This window comes from Perna viridis, chromosome 6 (genome assembly GCF_037379345.1).
Source record: "Perna viridis isolate PV_CMFRI_1.1 ecotype Kerala chromosome 6, ASM3737934v1, whole genome shotgun sequence".
In the NCBI taxonomy this organism is placed as follows: domain Eukaryota; kingdom Metazoa; phylum Mollusca; class Bivalvia; order Mytilida; family Mytilidae; genus Perna; species Perna viridis.
The window spans coordinates 36,072,473-36,094,915 of NC_142450.1; the positions used below are offsets into that span (position 1 = coordinate 36,072,473).

At 31.5% G+C, this 22,443-nt stretch overlaps 1 protein-coding gene across 1 annotated transcript; it reads left to right on the plus strand.

Annotated features, from left to right (window-relative positions):
* Window positions 1–1,272: 1,272 nt before the first annotated feature.
* Window positions 1,273–18,585, plus strand: LOC148614753 (T-complex protein 1 subunit theta-like). The gene is made up of 16 exons (XM_088589085.1): window positions 1,273–1,351; window positions 2,654–2,744; window positions 3,718–3,929; window positions 4,205–4,274; window positions 4,631–4,759; window positions 6,602–6,663; window positions 7,253–7,390; window positions 10,605–10,676; window positions 12,189–12,362; window positions 13,079–13,166; window positions 14,059–14,174; window positions 15,139–15,210; window positions 16,068–16,160; window positions 16,906–16,977; window positions 17,314–17,433; window positions 17,873–18,585. The coding sequence occupies exons 1-16, from the start codon at window positions 1,292–1,294 to the stop codon at window positions 17,936–17,938; spliced, it is 1,635 nt and encodes a 544-aa protein (XP_088445211.1). The 5' UTR covers window positions 1,273–1,291; the 3' UTR covers window positions 17,939–18,585.
* Window positions 18,586–22,443: the final 3,858 nt, after the last annotated feature.

Sequence of the window (22,443 nt, forward strand, 5' to 3'; positions counted from 1 at the left end):
ACTGACCATTCCTTTGAATAGAAATAATACATACATATGGTCACTCTTTCAGTCACGAAGCTTTTATTATTTTAATGTAAAGCTGCTCGAAAATGATTTTTATTTAACTTTTGTTATATAGCGACTCCGCGAACAAGTCAAGAATATTGATGAATACGAAGTTCCATTTTTTAGTATACAAATACAAATACAAGTATTAATTCGTTCAAACACGTTAACAGTAAATGGTTATGACACAATACCTTAATTTTATGTGATAAAACATAAAAAGACTATGACATCAAACACTTTACAACCTAGAGCAGCGGTGGCTGGAATGACTATATTTAAATACGTTTTAAATATATTTAACAAAGCTTGACATTTGTTTGTATATTCAGTTCTTTTAGTGTTATTAATGAGTTGCTATTAGAAATAAAAGATATATTATTTTCGGTAATTGAATGGAAATTCGTGATGATTTTTTCATTTTATTAATGAGATCTTGCCTAAATTTTCTGTATACTGGACATTGCATGAAGAAAAGCATAAATATAAACATCAATTTCGAACTATGTTGTTCGTCAGTATTAGATGTTAATTTTTTAAAACAAAATTCCAAATTATTAACGTATGATTTCTGCTACCCTACCTACCCTAGCTTTTTATGCATACTCTAAACATTTTATGGCAATTTCCGCTCAAGCGCTGTTAAACATTGTTTCCCCACTAACCCGACCCATTAACTCAATGTAAAATGATTTTTAAAAATAAAATAATTACCCTACATACCTACCTACCCTATTTTTATCAATTTAGATCGAAGATCAGCGTTGATATAGTAGTCGCCAGAGCCTATAGATTTGTAAATCCTGCTAGCATCTGAAACTATCTCTTACACCGCCGCAGGAATATAATGTAATTAACAAACCTGGTTAAGGTTCAATTGCAAACACTATGGTACCCGTTGCCATTATTTTTATAATATAAGGATCGATTTCATGTTATTTACGCCAACAGACAAAACCAATACACAACTTCCCCGAAATAAATATATAAATTAATATTTATTTATTTCTTCTTATTATTTTTTTTACTGGTAGCAGGAAACAAGACTATTTTTTTCCAAATTTGCGGAGATTTTTTTTAGAAAAGAAAGCTAACAAAAACACAATATTTTTTTTTCAATGAGAACAAACTTTTAAACGTCAAAATGAGGTTTTCCCAACTTGAGAACATTCCAGATTGAAATCAACTCTTTACTATAGAAAATGTAAAGCATCCTGGGAAGTCAACAAATTCGAGCTTCAACATGGCGATGCACGTTCCTAAGGCTCCGGGCTTTGCCCAAATGTTAAAAGATGGTGCCAAGGTGACTATCAGATTCTTAGTATTGCTGTGTGTCATAGTATTGAAGTCAATGTATTCAGTTCAAGGCCTTCGATGGTCGATAATGACCCAGTTCTTATTGTTCGTAGACGATGTTCCTTGTGCATGTGGTTTCCATGCTTGTTTTGTCTTCGGAATGATCTAGAACGTTGTAGTTAAATACTCAAAAAAGCTTTATCTGGTCCATTATGATAGCATTATGCTTCATACACAATCAAATTCGTTCAGGAACTTAATTTACACATGCTGTTTATCTTAAATCCTACTGCATAGAGTATTTGAAAAAAGGGGGAGGGCAGAAATGATTAATTTATTTATTTTATATCATATTTGTGCGAAGAGTTAAGTTGACCATGTGTCAACACTCCTTAAAGCATATTTTGTTACATTGATCTGATAGAAATGAGACTTTTCAGAACTTATTAATTTTTGTGTTGTGCATCAACATCTCAATATAATGAGGAAAGCATTTGCCTTAAGTGCAAGCAAAGGAAGTAGTAGCTTTCCTAATAAATAAAATTGATTGCTTGTCATTTACCATTTTTGCTTAGTCTTGATTTGAAACAATTTCATGTGTGAGCCAGCAAAAGATCTTATTGGTCAAATAGGCGAAGAATGCCTGTTTTGTACCTTGGGAAATAGTTTTTCCATCTGCCATTAACGGGGCACGCTCAACATCAACGAAATGTGTCATGGGTAATGTCACTGTATATCGCCCCACGCAACATATTATTGTACAAGATTCCAGTACTTGCTATATATAAATCCATGTTCCGATTGAATGACAAGTGGGTGTATTGCTTTGTAGAAAGTTTCTCAGGTGGTCAATATGATAAATTTTTAGACAAATTTCTGTACATTTAAAAGCGTTTGCTCACTTACAAAATATTATGCAACTGTGTAGTCTATATAAAAGTTATATTACAGGAATTGTACAACATGGAGATGAAAGGTAAAACATAAACCAAGTGGTACTTCATTTAAAGTTTTACATTAGTTAAAATTAACTTTAAATACAAAGGAATAGTTATATAATTGTCTGTTTGAGAGGTTATTGTTTAATTGAGAGAGTCTTGGGCACATGTTTTTATTTTAGGATTACGTGTGCTAATCATAGATGGATTGGTGAGTACATAAAAATATAGCCAATGTAACAGTGTAGATCCCCAAAAAGTGCAATAAAACAATAATGCTGATTAAGCACATGCACTTGTTGAAATTTTTCCTGGAAACATAATATACTGATACATTTTACAAATTTTTAATGTTTATTGACTTATTACAGCACATGAGTGGTTTGGAAGAAGCTGTATACAGAAATATAGATGCTTGCAAGGAGCTTTCAAAGACCACAGCTTCTGCATACGGGCCTCTTGGTAAGAAGTCATGAGTCACTATAATCATTAGATGAATAGAATAACTAGACACTCAGTTACAAAAATATGGAAATTCCTTCCTAATTGCAACTTCAGTCACACCAATTTATAACTTCTACTTGTTTTGCTGTTTTCATTAAAAAGGGATTAAACTTGTCTGGGCATGCTTTTATGTTCATTTTTACTTGCAAACGGTGTGACTTCTGAGTCTTCTAACCATCTGATGTTGATCAAAAGGCTATGCATTTGATAACCACCTTAAAAGTACTTCCACCGAGAAAGAGATCTATCAGATCGATTATTTTATTTACATATGTAAATACACTGCCCATTTTTACAGGATACATATACAATATAGGTACATTGTTGAAAATTATTGAAGTTATGTGATGAGGCGACGGAACGGGTAGGAAATGCGATGCTCTGCCGAGCTATTTCCCCGCTCCAAGCCGAATACACACATCTTCAATAATTTTCAACAATGTACCTATATTGCTTTATCCTGTTATATTAATAGTTTTATAATTATTTATTGTCAAAGAAAATTCTAATTTAGAAGTTTGAACTATATTTATCAATGCAATTGACATCCATATATGGATTTCATGTGATTTACTAAGTTTAAATGTAAAAATGTGTTTTCAAGATTACACATAAAAAATAAAAACGAAACGGAACCATAAAAAATGGAAATGAAATTTAAATAAAATTTTGAATCATCACATATTGTGTGGATTTGTGATTTTATTAGTGGTGAAAGCACTGATCCTGTTGTTAATTATCTTTTTCGAAATACAGAAAGAACAAATTGTTATTGACAGATTATGATTAGCATCTTTAAAAGTTGTTTAAATACATAAAAAAATCTCAGGACTTCCAAGGTTCAGTTTCATCAGCGCCTTGATTGTTTATTTGGAAAAGATCAGTACTCAAAATATAGCGGAGAAAAAATGTATTCATACTTCATTTTCAGGGCAGAACAAGATGGTGATCAACCATATTGAAAAATTATTTGTTACTAATGATGCTGCAACAATTTTACGTGAACTAGAAGTTCAGCATCCTGCGGCAAAAATGCTAGTGTTGGCATGCCAACAGCAGGAACAGGAAGTGGGAGATGGCACAAACTTTGTCATGGTGTTTGCTGGAGCCTTATTGGAACATGCTGAGTCATTACTCAGAATGGTAAGTAATTGCCTTTAATGTTGTACCTTAAACTGTCTAAGAAAACCTATGATAATAGATATTTATACATGTAGATTCCACTGCGAATTTCATTAAGAACATCAAGGCATTTCACTGATTGATATGTTTCAGCTTGTGTAAATGATATAACATTTAAACCAGTAAATATTTTGGCCAGATAAATAACTTATCAGGGCAAAATTATTTGCTTGAAATAAACAATATAATTGGAAATGTTTTATGAAACTTTCTAATGATTTTATTCTCTATTTCAGGGCTTGTCAGTTACTGAAGTTACAGAAGGTTATGAACTGGCCTGTAAGAAAGCTATAGATGTTTTACCTTGTAAGTTTTGTTTAACTTCTTCTAAAGTCTGTTTTCAGTACTAAAATATGTTGATGCATTATTGTGAAAAGTACAACTGAATTGTAATCACAACAGTTTGAAACAAAATGTTTATATTTTTTTCAAATGGTTGCGATTGTTTACCATCAAAACAGAATGCAGTTCTAAAATGACAAAATTGATTTTTTAAATTAACCAAATAAGTTCAAAATAAGGAAAGATTGTCTTTGAAGCTATCACATTTGTAGAGCATCACTAAGTTTATCACTATAAGGTTGGTCTTCTACCAAAATAATGATGTCATGATTTAATTTGATGTTAAATAAATATTTATTGCAGTATTTGATATATTTTAGCCTTAGTATGTGATGAGCTGAAGAACTTGAGAAATAAAGATGAAGTAGTAAAGGCCATTAAAACATCAGTAATGAGTAAACAGTATGGAAATGAAGAATTTTTAGCTAATCTTATCACTGATGCTTGTAGTAAGTCAGTTATATTTTTATGGCATGTGTTAGACATATGGACTGGAGAATTGGTTTTAAAAGGCAGTAGAAAGTCACCTTACTTGTATTGGATAAGCATTTCACATTTTCCATAATGTTTTAGTAAACATAAAAAGGTTAAACAATATATGGAGCAGTTAGGTTGCATGATCTGACAATACAGCATTGTAATTATATAAATTTAAAAAAAAAATATTTTCCCACTTCTTAGATGTCTACAGCCATCAATTGACCATGCAAGTCATGGATTTGATCCCCAGTGGAGTCATACTAATAATTTTAGCATTGATAGTCTCTGCGTCTCAACCAAGTACATGGGATATAGTAGATGAAATGATGACTGGCTGGCTTAGAAAGTTATAAGGATGTAGTATTCTACATTTTAAAACAGATTTTTTTTTCAGGATTTTGAAAGCTTTAGTCACTTTCACATGAGAAAATGAGGATAATTTTAATGGTATATTTGTCAAAGTAGTATTTACATCTGACATAAGATATTTCAGTATCATCTGTTATTTACAGCACTGTTTAAAGACATTATATAAAACTTAAATGGACATTGCATATGAATAAAGTACAATAATTTTTTTTCACTGTCATGCAACCATGTTTTCTAATCCAACACATTCTAAATAGCATACCTGAGATTGAATAATAACAGAAACTCCCCAGCCTTTAAGAATCATCAAAAATAGAAATCCTTTTACACTTTTACACTTAATCAGGGATCATATAATCTAAACATCCCTGACATAATTTTAAATGGTTTTAATACTGAAAAAATGTGGTTTTTTGCATGGCCACCCTTTGTAGAAAAACAAATATACACCTAGCACAGTGTAGATATATATTCATGTATGAACTGCCTTAACATGCACTAGTACTATATTCATTGAACAGAAATAAATATTTCCGCTGTGTTGCCTCATGAGATTCTATTTTTAGCACAATTAAAAGTGTACTATCGGGATCAAGTCTGAGTTAATGACAAATTTATGTCATTATTTCACAGTTATATATAGTATTGGTCTCTGAGGAGTTCATTGACATTATAAATGATATTTTCAAGATTGTAAATATTACCGACATGTAACTACAAAATGTAGTGACACGGGTAGTGACCAGATTATCCACATTTGGTTTACACTCAAGTTTGATGTACAAAAATAAATGATAAATAACTGAATATGTCATTTGATACAAAGTTAACAAGAAGTAAAAGTATTTTCCCAGCAGAAATTTTTACCAGCATTTGAACTTTATAGACCTTTAACCATGTGCATTAAAGTCACGCGTGAGTAAATGTCAAATGATCGACATTTACTCCATGTGCCTGTTTAGTGTAATTGGCAAATTAGGTGATTGTTGACACCTGTTGGGAGTTGTAATTAGCTTTGGGTAATAAAATCTTAACTTTCGCCACTTGAACCAATGTTGGGCTCAGTTCTTCATGGTTTTTTTTACTTTCAAATATTTCAGGTAACGAAATGAGACTAGATTATTTTTGTCATTCTTAAAAGTCTTTGTCAATGACGAAAATGACGAGCGCTAGAAAAATCACTGTTTAAAAACAGTTTCAAAGTGGACATTCCAATTGTTTGAGTCATCACCCATAACATAGCAGTGCATCATCAACAGTCATTTGAGTATGAAAACCTCTGTCTCTCATGGGCAAAGTCTGAAATCATATTACACATATTTGTGAGTGTGTCAAGTTTTATCCAAAAAGTTATTGTTCATGCCTGACGTCTTTGTTAAAAAAGCACTGTATCTGTTTTGTCATCAATGAATTAACTTGTAAATTTCACTTTTGTTTTTCAGTGTCAATTTTATCAGAGAAAGTTACATTTAATGTAGATAATATTAGAGTTAGCAAGATCTTGGTAAGTAGGAGTAAATATTGTTGTGTACTGTTATACCATGGTGATTTTAGTATTATTTTTAGCAGTTGTCTTAAGGATGTATATGATAGTTCCCCGTAAAATCATTTCTCTATAAGCAAGGTGTGTGTGTGTGTGTCTATATATAGACAGTCTAAAAAGTATTTTTTATTAAGATATATATATTGTTTTTTTACATATCTGTATATAGGTGTTTAGAAAGAAAATGCTGAACTTTCTTTCCCATCCTTGTAGTCTTTATTGTATATTACTTAAATATGACAGGAAGGATATTAATGTAATTTGTGGACTTTAAAATTAGTAATTGCTGTGTCTCAACCAAGGACATGACACATAAGAGACAGAGTAGGGACTCTTTGGCATGAAGAGTTATAACGACCTAGTGTTCTATATTTTAAAAGCAGGCACAGAGGGAACATTCCAATTGGTTTGAAACATCACTGATACATGACAATACATCATCTACAGTCATTGAGTACATGTAGTTCTGGAGACTTCGTTATTTAGGCATTTATATATAGAGTATATAAATCAGAAGTATTACAAATGTATTTTTATATTCTTTTTGTAGGGATGTGGAGTTCACCAATCTGAGGTTGTTCAGGGTATGGTATTTAAACGATATGTTGAAGGAGATGTTACCAAGGCAACTAACTGTAAAGTAGCTGTGTATTCCTGTCCATTAGATTCTATGCAAACTGAAACAAAAGTATGCAATTGTCACAAGTTAGCAGTGCTACATGTAAAACTTTTTTTTTTCGATTACTTGCAGGGAAGGTGAAGCAACTCGAAATTCTTAAAAAAGTTGTCATTTGAATAACAAGGTGTATTGAAATTTTTCATCATGCATTAAAAAACACACACATAGGAGAAAATGTATAAAATTCTTGTCAGATACTGATCAGTTTAATTATGAAACGCCATCTTTCTAGACAAGACATATTTAGGTATATGCATGTCCATCTGTCAATAACACTTCACAAAACAACTCAGAATGCTGCCACTAGTTTTTGTGAAACTTTAGTGGATTGTAATGTAAGCTCCCTTTTGATTTTTTTTTCTTTAAGTTAAGAGACTTTATTTGTACAAAAATGGTTTTATTTTCAGTTTTGAATTATAAGTTATGAAACCCTTGCTTTAAAGTCGATAAATTTTTGGTGAATTGATAATTCATGAATTTATTTTTATTGATAAAAGCTCTTTTTATATTTTGTAAATTTATGATTTACGATTTAAGAGGTATTGGACATAAAAAGGAGGTATCAGATTTATTACTCCGTATTAGTTACACCCATTTTCATGACATTGTGAAATATAGTTGAGAAGGTAGCTCCTTTAAGTTTTTTTTTTTTTTTCTAAGATTATTTGTAAAAAAGAGGGGGTTCTCATAAGTGCATAATAACTTGAAAACACTTCATGCAATATCCAAGAAACATTGTTGAGGTGTTTTTTGTTTGTTTTTTTTTTTAACGATTGTTTATGCAGGTGTTTCTTGCTGCATTCCAAAGAATTTTATTCAAAAATTATTTCCCTGTACTTGCATTCATGCACATATCTTTCCAATGAATTTTTGCCACATAAATCTTACCAACCCTTAATGAGAACAGTTTGAACTTAAGTATGCAGCTTATATCTATTTTGTGTCTTTTTATCCTTCAGGTTCAAAATACCGTTTGTCATTGGCCCATCACTGGGACTTCCTACTATTTCTGAGCACTACACAAAAACATAGTCCAAAAGTCATTCCTTTTATATCATTCAATACCTCTTTTATAATCAATAAATATATTTCTTGTATTTATTCAGCTCAAAAATATTCTATCATTTCTGCAAATAAAATTAAAATCTAATCTTTAGTTTTCATATCAAATGAAGATTTGAGGAACTCCTTTTTGGCCTTGAAAGATATTTTGCAATCAATTTGCATTCAGGGAATTTAGTTCTTGCAATGATATGTAAAGAAGCAGGGGTCACGCTGGGCTTCGCCAATGTCGCAATTTGCTATTTTTTATTTTATCTGGCGACAAAAATAGCCAGTTGGCAATTTTCTTAGCGCCTAGGTTTTTTATATTAAAATTGACAGGAAGTCTATCAGCAATGGCTATTTTCTCTAATTAAACAATTGTGTTGACACCTGGTCAGAGTTAATTGACCATGACCAATTTACGACTGAAGGCAATTAAAGGTAGTTAGACCAGGCAACGTGACTTACAATATCCTCATGGAAGGTGTCAATCAAATGTAAATATTTTATTGAGCCAATCAAAACTCTTATCATCTGGTCAAAGGTAAACACAGATAAGGCACATAGCTACATACAAGCTTTACAGCCTTGTTTAACCATGTAATACATTAGAAGCAGACATACATAATAATAGAATAAATTAAATCCAATTAAAAATTATTATACTATCAGGAAGTGTCTCAACATTTCGAAATGAAAGAATTAATAGAAGAAAATGGATGACATTTGTTTACACTTTTGCCATGTGACTTTTTTGGCGGTAAAATCAGTAAACAAATAGAATGGGGATTCCCAAAGTCTAATTAAAATGCTATTCAGATATTAAGATAATTAAACAGGGTCACAAATAATGGCCCATGGTACAAAATGTAGTTTGTTAGAAATTTTATCACTTGAAAAAAAGAATCAAGTTTGTTAAAAATATAAAAAAAAATCAAATTATATCGGAAGATAAATCAGATCATTAAGGAAAAAGGTGAACAAAAAATTTTAAAATCAGGTACTGTATGAGAATAGTAATATAAAGTCCTTGATAGAAGTAAAATACCTGTTTCTGGAATAGTACTTTATTATTTTATGCATATGAAAGTGACAGACTAGAGTTAAAAACCTGCTTTGTACATGCATCAAAAGTGAATCTTGGGTACATGTATGTCATGAATGGAGAGGTTTTTTTGATACTTCATCAGTGGACTTCATACTGTCATATTTAAAAAAAAAAGTATAATTTTTTTGGCACACTTTGGCTCTAACTTCTGAAAATTAGCAACAAAAAATGGCAGCTGGCGATTTTTCTGGCGTCAGAATTATGGAAGCCAGAGCAGCCCTTGAAGAAGTGTAAAATATGTTAAAAATGTTCCATTTAACACACTTGTCAGTCAAATTCTCCATCCTATCATTAATGTTTTACCATTAATAAACAGAAAGTGAAGAGCAGTGACTTTAACCAAGTAATATTGGCAGGAAAATTCAAATTAATAAAAGTGTCTAGTATTTGAAAATCTTCTGTTCATCAAGGAAATTATTTTCTTAAGCTGAAATGAATATTGTGTATAATTAAAGTGCATGATAAATACTCTGTTAATATAGCTTTTGAATTTAAATGTACAAAAAAGCAGTTCATAATAATATGTAAAATGCAAATGTATAATCACAGTTTTATTTTACATCAGTTAATCTTTGAAATTTTGTTCATGTTACAATTAAAAAAAACAGTGCGAACAGCACTTTGATTGTGACTTAAATCTTGGTAACTTCTGCTTGATGGGTGGTACAAATTTTGGTAAATTGTATTCGGTGTAAACCTTATGGCCCTGATGTGTATCAACTTCACGTTTCCCATAATGTTTTGGCATAAAACCATAACAGCTTTCTGTTAATAGGATGATTTGGAATTGGAAAATTCTTAGGTAAGTTATATTTTGTCAGAAGCTTTGAATGTGTCTGTCTGAGTCTTTCAGCTCAGTGCTGCATTCAGCTCCTGTTTTTAAGGTCTTTTAATTTTTAAGGATGGAAGGCATCTTTGTCTTCTGAACACATTTCCGATAGTTGTAGAAAATGTAGTTCCATTGTTATGTCAGTATTCTGCTAAATCAGATAATTTTTTTTTTTGCTCGAGTGTGATGGTCTTCTTATATTTAAAATATTTAAAATACCTGTAATCACATTGTAATTTTAGGGGACAGTTTTGATTAAGTCAGCCAATGAATTGATGGACTTCAGTAAAGGAGAGGAAACTCAAATTGAAGGTGTAAGTATAATAAGGTGGTTAGCATATGTTGTACATTTATTCAGCTATCATAGGGCTTTAACTTATGTCATATGGTAGTAAAATTATAGAACCACACATATTTCTTGTAATGTCACAAATAGCAATGAAAGAACTAAATACATGTGTAACAGTTGGCATTACACATATCAATGCAGTGATATTGTTTGGCTTAAATTACCTCCAAAATAAAGCTGTTTTCTCAGATGAAAGATTCCCAATTTGTCAAAAAAATATCTCAAAAAAACAATCCTAAATACTGTGAAAGTACTTCAATTTGTGGATACCTATTTTCATGGACTAGGGAAAAAACTGAAGTTCATGGATTCTTGAATTCTTGGTTTTGAGATTTTCAGTATTCACATCAATGGAAATCTCCCATTCGTGCAGAACCAAATTTCATGGTTTGGATTACCAACAAAAACCACGAAATTTGGTACCCTACTAACAATAGTACTTCCACAATTAAATGAACTATTTCCCAATTAGTAGTCAGAAGGTAGGATATGGTGTTGCTGCTCAAATTACACACAAATGTTTATGACTTGTCTTTTTCTTGCTATCCTGTTAAAATTACTCATTTTAAATATAAATTCAACATTTTGAACAGTTATTTAAAATTTTCCAATTAAAAGAAAATTACTAGTAGTTTCCTTATAAAAAAATGAGGTATTTTTAAAAAGGCAAACAATATCACTGCAATGTTCACTACATTACTACATAGTTCCATCGACGATATGTCTGAATTTTTTATCTCACCTCTGTCATGCTCTGTCTAATGATTATTGCATTGGAGAGTCAATGTAATGGCTGAAAAGGCTAAATTCAAGTGATCATTAATGAGTAAATTTTATTTTTCAAATATTTCCTAAAATATATCCCTAAAAACCCTCCCCCACCTGCAATTTTTAATTAGTAAAATCCAGAAATTTTTATATCTGTTCCGGAAGTTTTCATATCCAGTCCGGAATTGATGTTTAATTAATTACAAAATCATCTGTGTGCTTGACAGAAATTTAAAACGTATGATGCAAATGAGGCTGTTACTTAACATTGATCATTAAAAATCAAAGTTTGTCTTTTGGCAGAGAGATGGCTTTTATTTCTTGCCACATACCATATTCCAGTAAAGTTTTAATGCCTTGGAGTATTTTATTTAACTTCTCAACATTCTGTATGTTTACAGAATAGTTCGATTGGATGAAGTTTCTCGTTAAAAAAAAGGAAAAAATTGCCTCCCTCTCACATTAGTATTTTTCAATAGTGGCCTGAGAACCTAGGCATTTTTTTCGTATGGCCTTAAATGAAGATTAACTTTCCCACAATTGATGTTTGCTTTCCAGATTTAATAAAACCTTTCAAAAACTCATGATTTCTACTTGCCAATGGCAAAGTTTGATATGATGAACAACTTTCCTACACCAAATTTGCAGTTTATCGGGGTGACGGGATAGAGATGTTTTACTGTAACATGACTACTTTATTCTTCTTTAGCAAATAAAAGCCATTGCAGAAACAGGTTGTTCAGTTATTGTTGCTGGAGGTAAAGTAGGTGAATTAGCTCAGCATTACTGTAACAAGTATAAAATACTGGTAGTAAGGTTAATGTCCAAGTGGGATCTTAGAAGACTATGTAGATCTATTGAAGCCACACCTTTACCTAGAGTAGTAAGTGTCACAATTCAAACATAACTAACTGCAATGGGCTAAATCATATGAATGAAATCTATCGGTGTATAAGTTTTTCGTTTGCACTATAATTCATTCCACTAGTTCTTCAATAGAATATTATGTGATAATTGTAAACAAACAGTAAGTTTAGTAGGACATGTATTTTTAAAAAAAACTCAAGGATGAACTGAAATTTGAAGCAAGAAAAAATTTGTCAATTAATGACTCAGTAGTATAGTAGATTTTTCAAATAACTGTTTTTGTTAAAGGTGAACTACAGTTTTACTCTTTTATTATTGGAATTTAAACATACAGGATTCTGTCCTCCCTTTTAGATATTGGGCTATTAAATATGCCATTTTGTACTGGTTAGTTGAGATAAATATTTTATTCACTATTTTTTAGAATTTTTTTTGAAATGTCTTCCCTGAAGAAGGGGTTTCTGAATTAGATATTGTATCTTGTATTCAAGAAAGAAAAAATAAATACATTGAAATTTAAGATTTTCAATCAAATTATCTCCCTTTGTGACATAAATCTTTAAGGTTAAAAAAAAATGAATGATGCATTTGAATCAACAGATTATTACTAATGTTATTAATAAACTGATATTAGGGGAACATATGTGCATAAAATGTTATTTCTCTTGTATTGTTGTCTATAACATTCAATAGATTTGATGTTATTCTCATTCATTGGTATATCTATTTCAGACTCCACCTACTGCTGATGAGGCTGGTCATTGTGATCGTGTATATGTAGATGAAATTGGTGATACCTCTGTTATTATATTTAAACAAGGTTTGTTAACTTTTGTATGTATTTTTCAGTAAAACCTTTCTTATGTTGTCTTAAATGGGAAAGCAAAACTAGGGTCACATTTTTATACATGTTGATGTGACATTGAATGCACTACACAGTAATTTCTACTGGAAGTCTTATTAGACAGATTATTGGTGAATACAGATTTGAGTTTAATTATTCACTCTTATTTTGATAAGGATATTTGTTCGGTTGTAATATTATCGAGAAAGCTACAAAACTGATTAAACTGTATATATCAGTCTATATTACACAAACTGTGTCTATTTATAAAATACTATCCGTTTAAGACTGGGTTAAGATTATTATAATGTTACTTGTCTTCTCATTTTAACATTTTGCATCCACTGTTATTTGTGACGCAGTTTATTTTCTGGTTGTAACATACAAAGAATTAGTAGTTTTGTAAAAGGTTCAAAATTAGTTTTCTGGGTTAGGGATTAAAGAAGACTCTGGGATGGAAATAGAAACTTTTTAGGGCTGTAAAAACAAACAAAAATTCTTGGATATCGTAACAGTTATCTTTTGTTGAACAAATATTTGCTTTATACAGTGTTTTGAGTGGAGGATCTAGGTTATCATAATGTCCTGTGTGACCTTTTTTAAACACTTATTACTAAATGGAAGTCAGTAGGTCCAGATAACAGATATATAATCTCAATAAGACCATATCAGTCAAGGCTTCATTGAACATCATACAACTAATCTATTAGACATAGTGTAATTTTTATCTTATGATATTGATTAGTAGTCGTTTCATATCAAGATTTTCTCAAGAGGTTGCAATAAAGACCTAAAATGTTAATAGTTGTTGAAAGAGATTTCTTTCCAAAAACAATTTTCATTTGTATTTAATTTTTTTTTTTTTTAGATAAAGAAGAAAGTGCTATTTCTACCATTGTTATTCGTGGTTCTACAGACAATATTATTGACGATATAGAGAGGGCTATTGATGATGGTATTAACACATACAAAGCTCTAACCAAGGTTTGTATGTCACATTGTCAAATTACTTACACTTTTTTTTCTTATCCTAATAAATGATTGATTGATTGTTGGGGTTGAACGCCCGAGCAGCAATATTTCAGCTATATTCAGGCGATGAACATGAAATGATGATGAAATGAAAAATGGGATGGGACACAAGGATAATGGGGTCGACAAAGTTTGATTGCCACTGGAAATAGGGAGAGGTGGGTAGGGTCGGGCAATTTAGCCTCCTGTGGCGGAGCCCTATGGTTCCTACTCCGGGAGAACACCACAGTAGGGTTCTTTAACGTGCGAGGAATGTGGCATCTTTCCCAACACGGTGCACCACTATGGTTTGTGGTCAGGTTTTCCCTATTATAGTCTGACAACCCTAGCATGTAACATGTCAGGGGTACCCCATTCCACCACCTGGGGCACACAACCCAGTTGCTCTGTGAACAGAGCGCCTAGCCTCTGGGTAAGGTTCTGAGCACTATTTAGTCCCCTTTTACGACAAGCTTAGCGCTGCTGCAGGCTTATTCTTTTGACACCCAGACCTGCACGGGTTCTTATCCTAATAAAACATATACTGCAATCGTGTACATGTTCATATTTTCACGTTTGGTATTTTCATAGATTTAAATACTTTTCACTGTTTTTTTTCTGTTTGTCATGTAAATAGTTGAAGCAAGTCCAAAATACTATGCTTTGTAAAAATCTTTTGTAAACAGTTCAGCCAGATCTCCAGCTTTGACAATTCTAAAATAACTTTTACCAAAATTTACATCTTTTTTAACTTAACACCTTAAATCAATTCTAATGTCAAGTTCAAAGTTCAAAAGCTTTTACATGTACTGACATTAAATAAAGGTTATGAACTTTGAACTTAACATCAAAATTGATTTAGGTTTTTAGGTTAAAAAATGTTTATTCTAGAACTGTTTTTAGTGTCATTTAAATTGATGTGGTTGACATTTTACAGAATGGTAAACTGTTACCAGGAGGAGGAGCTACAGAAATAGAACTTGCTAAACAGATTACAACTTATGGAGAGGTAAAAGAAACAGTCAGCTTTGAAATCATCAAATAAGGTTTTGTATTTTGCCAAGAACAGACCCAGAAAACTATCAATAGGGTTTGGATGGCCATCAATATTGTAAATGGGTGAAGCTGATATGGATGTTTTTGTCCCCTGCTGCAAGGCAGAAAGAAATATAGAAATACTGGTGCCTGTCACACATTGTGAACATAACCTCTCATTAACCGCTCAACTTATTTTGTTCAAATTTTGTAGAATTGTTAGTCACCATATATAACCGGTACTTGATCATTTGGATTCGACAAATTTTATAGTCATGGCTGTTTGTTGAATTTGTACATACTACACTATAGGAACACTTTGTGGATATAACTCTTCTGAAAACTGTTCAAAATTTTACAGGAGTTATGGAAATTTTGCACTTCAACTTTTCTTCATCAGGAGGGGAAATATGGCTGCGCATAGCAATCCTGTTAGTTTAGAAAATAGTTCAGAAATATACCTTATACCCTTACATTTCTATGAAGAGCTTTTCCATTAAAAGATGAGGTACCCGGGGTAGGCATCTTTTCCCCAGGGGAGCCACCCATAGAAGTTCTATTGATGTTTTGTATTTAACTTTATATTTTGTCAAAAGACCTGAACACTCACCCATACACTAAGAATAAAAGTGCCTTACCCCCATCACTCATTTTTTACTTAAACAGCCCTGATGGAACTGAGGGTTTATGAAATATTGAAACTAATTTTTGATTCTAAAATGATTTTGGTAAATAATTAGAGTTTAAGGAGTACTTAAGCCATGTAAATGTATGTTTTAACAACAAACTTAATATAGTTGATTGGTTAGTTACCAAAACTTTATTTTCCAGAGTGCTCCTGGTTTAGAGCAGTATGCCATAAAGAAATTTGCTGAATCATTAGAAAGTTTACCCAGAGCTATTGCAGAAAATGCTGGAGCTAAGGTAATTTTCATTTGTAATTTATTCATTGATCTTGAATCTTTAAAATTTGAACTATGATGATGCTTTTCTTAATTAGAAATAATGTCGTGTGTTTTCTGAGGTAATTCATTTCAGTGTTGGATATGTTATTGCCTGAAGAAAATCAAAGGAACCTGTTAAGATCTTGATAATGACTTGGTTCAAACCCACAGCAAACATGTAAATTACAATTTCAGCGTATTTTGACTGCAAATTACACTCTAATTGTGAATCTATCCATTATACCCATGTTAAGATGACACAAAGTTCAAGATTTTACCACTCATTTTCATAAAAAAAATACCACTAAAACTATGCTATGTCTTAATGTATCATAAACTGATCTGCCATATGGTTAATAGACTTTGTAAATCTGAAGTCCAGTTTTCGAATGATGTAACCTTCTTTCTTACTCTTGTTTATTTGGTAATTGTTGAATAGTAAGAATATTTTTTGACTTCAGGAGGTAGATCTAGGGTAAGGAACATAACATGTGAAATCAGTGATATGTTTGTATCACATTCAATTTCACTATAGTCTTTCAAGCTTTCATTTGAAACAGAATGAAATCAGTCAAAGTTACTTTGATGCTTATATGAGATTGATGTAAAATGCTAAATACAAACGTTCCAATGATTTGTGAGAGTTGTGTCCCTTACCTTAGGTCTTCCTCCTTAAGATATGAATTAACTTTCTAATGACCAAACTTTACATGTCTTCATTGTAGGCAACAGAAGTACTGTCTAGATTGTATGCAGCTCACCATGAAGGAAAGAAAAATGCTGGTCTTGATATAGAGGTAATTTCAACTAAAACATTTTTAAGTTCCTATGACAATTCAGACGTGGGTAGAAATCAGGTCCAATAACAAATGTGAAATTCTTTCTGTCGAAAATTAATTTTGTATTGATCAGCTATTAGTATTATTTTTTATTAGTGCATTTACATGTGTTTCTAATTTTGCTAATTTCCACTTCTTTGTTGGTTTTAGAAAAATCATATCTAATATATATATATATATATAGAACTTTAAGCATATTAATGAGTGGTGATAATCTGGCTTATAAATGTGAGTCAATCATCAAATGGTTTTCCTCTGACAATTTCATCGTATTATAATTTTATACAATTTCAGACACCGGGAGTAGGAATTAAAGATGCTAAAGAATTAAAATTAGTAGATTTATACCTGAATAGATACTGGGGTCTTAAGTTTGCAACTCAAGCAGCTTGTACTATACTGACAGTAGATCAGGTAGGTTGTTTATCTGAACTTGGTTAGCTTCCTTAGTTTGTTTTTCAGTTTTGTGTGTGAATTTGATATTGATAGGTAGATATCAGTTGGTTCTAAATGAAAACATTTGTGAGAGTGCTTTTTCTTGAATGAGATGGTTCTTTCAATCTCATTAATCTTCATACCTAGGACAACAATTTACTTAACAATGTACTAGCTCATTCATTATGAAATGTAATAAAATTGCTAACCGTAACTGAGTCTGTGACTATAAGCATTGTAATATTTACAGTGTATTTTAGGCACATTTTCAGATAATTCATTAATAAGCATAAATACATGATCACGTTTTAAGAAAAAACTATGAAACTATTTTTGGTGCACTTATTTCTTAAGAGATTTTACTATTAATTTATTTCATTCAAATATAGCATTGATATAATCATTGACAATTTTTCAGATTATAATGGCTAAAGCAGCAGGAGGACCTAAAGCGAGAGAGAACAAAGACTGGGATGAGGATTGATCTAATTAACATTTGTAGAGTTGTGTGGTCTTAATTTTTCTCTTCCGGCCAACATGTTTAATTGATAGATATGGGGAGATTGTTATCAAAACTATTATAAAAAAAGGAAATGAAGTAAACTGAAAGAATTTGTCCTTCTGGATTAAATTTCTTTATTATAGAAACATTTAAATATTGTTTATTCAAGAAAAAGTGTCAGTTGTCCCATTTTAATGACAGTTTACAAATGAGTACTATTCTATGAATTGACTTTAAAAGGCCCTTTCTAACAGAACAAAAAAAATAAAGACAGATGTGTTCAAGAATAAAATCCTAGTAAATAGTGTTCAGAATAATCATTGAAGCAAGTTCAGAATTTTCATACCATTCATATAAACCTGCATCTGATGCTTGTACTTAATATTCAGTCATGGTGCAAAAATTCAAATACATCCTGTCATAAGTAATGAAAACCATTTTGTTTTTAGATTACTTCCTTTATATTTTTGGGCATTTGAAATTTAAGCAATATAAACTTTTTCTTAACAGGCTTTGTACATTCATTTTAAGAAATTTTCATTTTTTTTTGTTTTATTTCAGTACCCTTTTTGTATGTGCTTGATTATCATTTTGTAAAAAAAGATATTTATAAATTTATTCAACACAAACACAGTCTATCATTTATGACACTGTTGTGGTTTTCCTGTAATTCTAACAATCAGATATAGAACAAACTTCAACAGATTAAAACATACAGAGATATTAGTACTGTAATATGCATGTTGAAACATTTATACATCCAGCGAAAAAAATGTACTGGAGTATTTAGGTAACACCTGTCTGTCCATTCATCCGTTCATATGTCTGTATACATGTAACTTGTAAATGCCTCTCCTCCTAAACTGTTGAAGGAGTTTTCATTAAATTTATAGTTGGGTGTGGTATCTTACATGTACATAGATTGATTATGAGGATTAAAATTATTGTCCAATGGTTGCAAAACAATTGTTCAAATTCCTCCAAAGGCAGGTAATCAAGATGTTTCAGTAGTATTATTGTATAAGGTTTTCCATATTGTCACTTGTTGAAGAGTTTACCTGTAAAAAAAAGACATCAGTTTTAACTATTGCTTAAAGTAACAAGATTTTTTGTTCTTTACAAGAAATCCCATTGTAAATCCTCCATTATAGTATGAAACACACAGATTGTTGGCAAGTAATGGCTGTTGAATTTTTTTGTTTTCAAACTGTCCTGGGCAACAGTATCACATATGATCACAGCTAATTTCAGGTTAATATTGTGATGTTGGGTTATGAAATCACTGGGTTTAAACAAGTCAACATTTTTTTGAGAAATGGCTTTGAAGTTTGTCCTGGCAGTTTTTATACCGTCATATATACCCTATGTCATTAATTTTTTTTTTATCCTTCAGGATCAAAATACCTTATGTCACCAGTCCAGCACTGGAAATTTTCTACTACACAAAAATATAGTCCAAATGTAATCCCTTTTGTATCATTCAATATCTCTTTCATAACCAGTAAATATATTTAAATATATCTCTTCAGCACCGGTGTATGGAGTGTTCATATCACAACTCCTGTGTTATGTCAGGGCTTGCCAAACTACGCAGACTTTTTGTATCGCGCTAGAACTCTTAACAAATAGGCTTCTGGACCAGGGTTATGTTGCTACATGATTGAAGTCATCACTACATAAGTTTTATGGTCGTCATCATGAACTCGTGGATCGTTATTGTGTATCCATTTGCACCATGAAAACTGATTTATTCAACGGGTCAGTTTTCCTTTCCTCGTTTGTCTACCTAGGACTTGACTTTTTATTAGCAATTTGGCAGGTGTTTCTAGAAAAGCAGAGGACGCTTACCCTACTGGTGCACCTGGTTCATGCTCCCAGTTTTTAGTGGAGTCTGAGTTGCTCATTAGATTTTGTTACTTTGTATGTTTGATTTTATTTACTTTATGTTCTTTGTTGTGTATGTCTGTTTTCCATATCTGGTCTTTGTCCCTGGATTACATTCTTTTGATTACCGCTATAACCTTGGTTCCCTTGCTTATTCTTGCATTTATTCAGCTCAATAATATTCTATTATTTCTGCAAATAAAATCAGCATCTGGTCTTCATATCAACAGAAGATTTGAGGGACTCCTTTTGGCATTGAAAGATATTTAGTAATAATTTGCATTCAAGGAACTTAGTTTGTGCTGTAATGTGTTAAGATTGTTCTATTTTACACTTATCTGTCAAAATCTCCATCCTGCCATTAATATTTTACCATTAATAAATAGGAAGTGAAGAGCAGTGATTTTCACCAAGTAAAATTGGCAGGAAAATTTATATTTATAAAAAATATTCAGTTCTTCAAGGAAATTATTTTCTTAAGCTGAAATTGGTTTAATTTTAGTATAATTACAGTATAGGATAAATAGTCTGTTAATATAGTATTTGAATGTAAATGTACATGAACTTTTGGGCAGGTTTACAAATTTGTAAAAATGTGAAATGGAACAAATTTTGCAAATGTGTGTGGTTGGATCAGTAGTATGGATTGACATTCAGTTTATACATATTGGGGGAGAAGCAGTTCTTAATAATATGTAAAATGCAAATGTATGATCACAGTTTTATTTTACGTCAGGTAATTTTTTAAATTTTGTTCATGCTATAATTTCACAAGAATCAAAAACCTCCAGTGCTAATAGCACTTTGATTGATAAATGAAATACAGATAAAAACAGATCAAAGTTCAGTGTGTAATTATGCTCATTGGGTTATCTTCACTTTCACCAGAGGTAATTTCTTGGCATGTTCTGTCCATCGTAAACTTTGAAACACTAAGAGCTCTTTTATTTCAAATTAACACAATAATTTTCAGTGCTAAATCATTTGTTGTTTTTGCCCTGGATTTGTTTGATTTAAGTAGCAGTCTTTATAAAAATCAGACATGAGGTGATTCATGCATGTCAAAAAACAACACCGATATCACTTTTACTTCTTACTTAGAATCAGTACAATAGCATCTGAAGACAGAAAAAAGTTAATTTGATGGGTTATTCTACCTGTACCATATGCATTGTTTAAATTTTTATGGAATGATACTTGTCTGTTCCTAGAGAATGATGTTGGGTTAACGTCGATGTCTTCTTGACATACTCACCAAACCCATTCTCGTTATTTTGTTGGGATTTGAAATAGTTCGTCTTTGTAATGGCTTACAGTCTATAGTGAAGAAAAATGTCTGTAATAACTACTACAACCATTTGTTCACTCAAACTTTTTTGGTTATATCTTTCACTTAATAGTACTTCCACACTGATATATCATTTACTCCTCCTAAATCTATGACTTATTTTATTAATCTTTCAGGGAATGATTATTATGTATTGCCATTGTGCAGCTGTTATTTAATTTTTGGCCTGATTGAAAACTAGTATCGCACACTTAGCCGTAACTGCTTGATTTATTTTGGTGAAGCTAATAAATAGAAACGCCATAGTGCAAATGCCAACATATCTACATGTATGATGCATTTGCATTTTATTTTATTTTAAATTTCTAAATTTAGTTTTAGAAAATATATGTGAGAATATTTGTCGAAGGATGTGGATTTTTCATGCATGTATACTATTTGCGTTTGTATAATGATTCTGTCTTCACACTCAAAGACTAGATTTTTGCGCCATAACTCTAGCTTTTGTTGATAGACCTTTTAAGAAATTTCCACAAGATACCATACCATAAAAGTGTTGATTGGATTGGTCTGGATATTCTGGCCCTATAGCCTAATAAATGAGGAACTAAAAACAAACATTACTACTACTCGGCCACTTTTAGTGGAATGCTATTCAACATCTTGACTTCTTGTTCTTTTGTACGATGAATATCTATATTTTATTGTCGACATTGTCATCTGTTAATTCAATTAACGCAATATTCTACAGGAAGAATAAAAAAAATACTATGTACGATGCAGGGAAGCCCAGATAGCTGCAGAAATTCGTGCAAATAATTCATAAATTCTTGGAATATGCGAAACAAATTGGCCAAATTTCGGACAAGTGAAGTTAAAAACTGAAGAGATGTTGCTATACTCAGGGCATGAAGAAGACAACAGTCCACTGATTCAATGAGTAGCCGTGATGTTGTCTAAGATGACAGTCAGCTTCAATCGGATGGGAAGCTCCTGGACCTAGGATCATCACAGCAATATTTTTAGTGGAGTCCGAGTTGCTTAATTGCTTATGTCACTTTGTATGTATTGTTTTATTCATTATATGTTCTTTGTTGTGTTTGTCTGTTTTCCATTTCTGGTTTTGTCCCAGGATTACATTCTTTTGATTTACGCTAGAATCTTGGTTACCTTGATTACTCTTAGAACAAATGAAAACAGGACATTTTGAATATAGTTCAGTGCTATGCACCAACAACCGATTGTGATGATGAAATAAATAGTGCCTTCTATGAAAGACTATTATCCCTGAAAGACAGAAATTCAGCAAGAGATG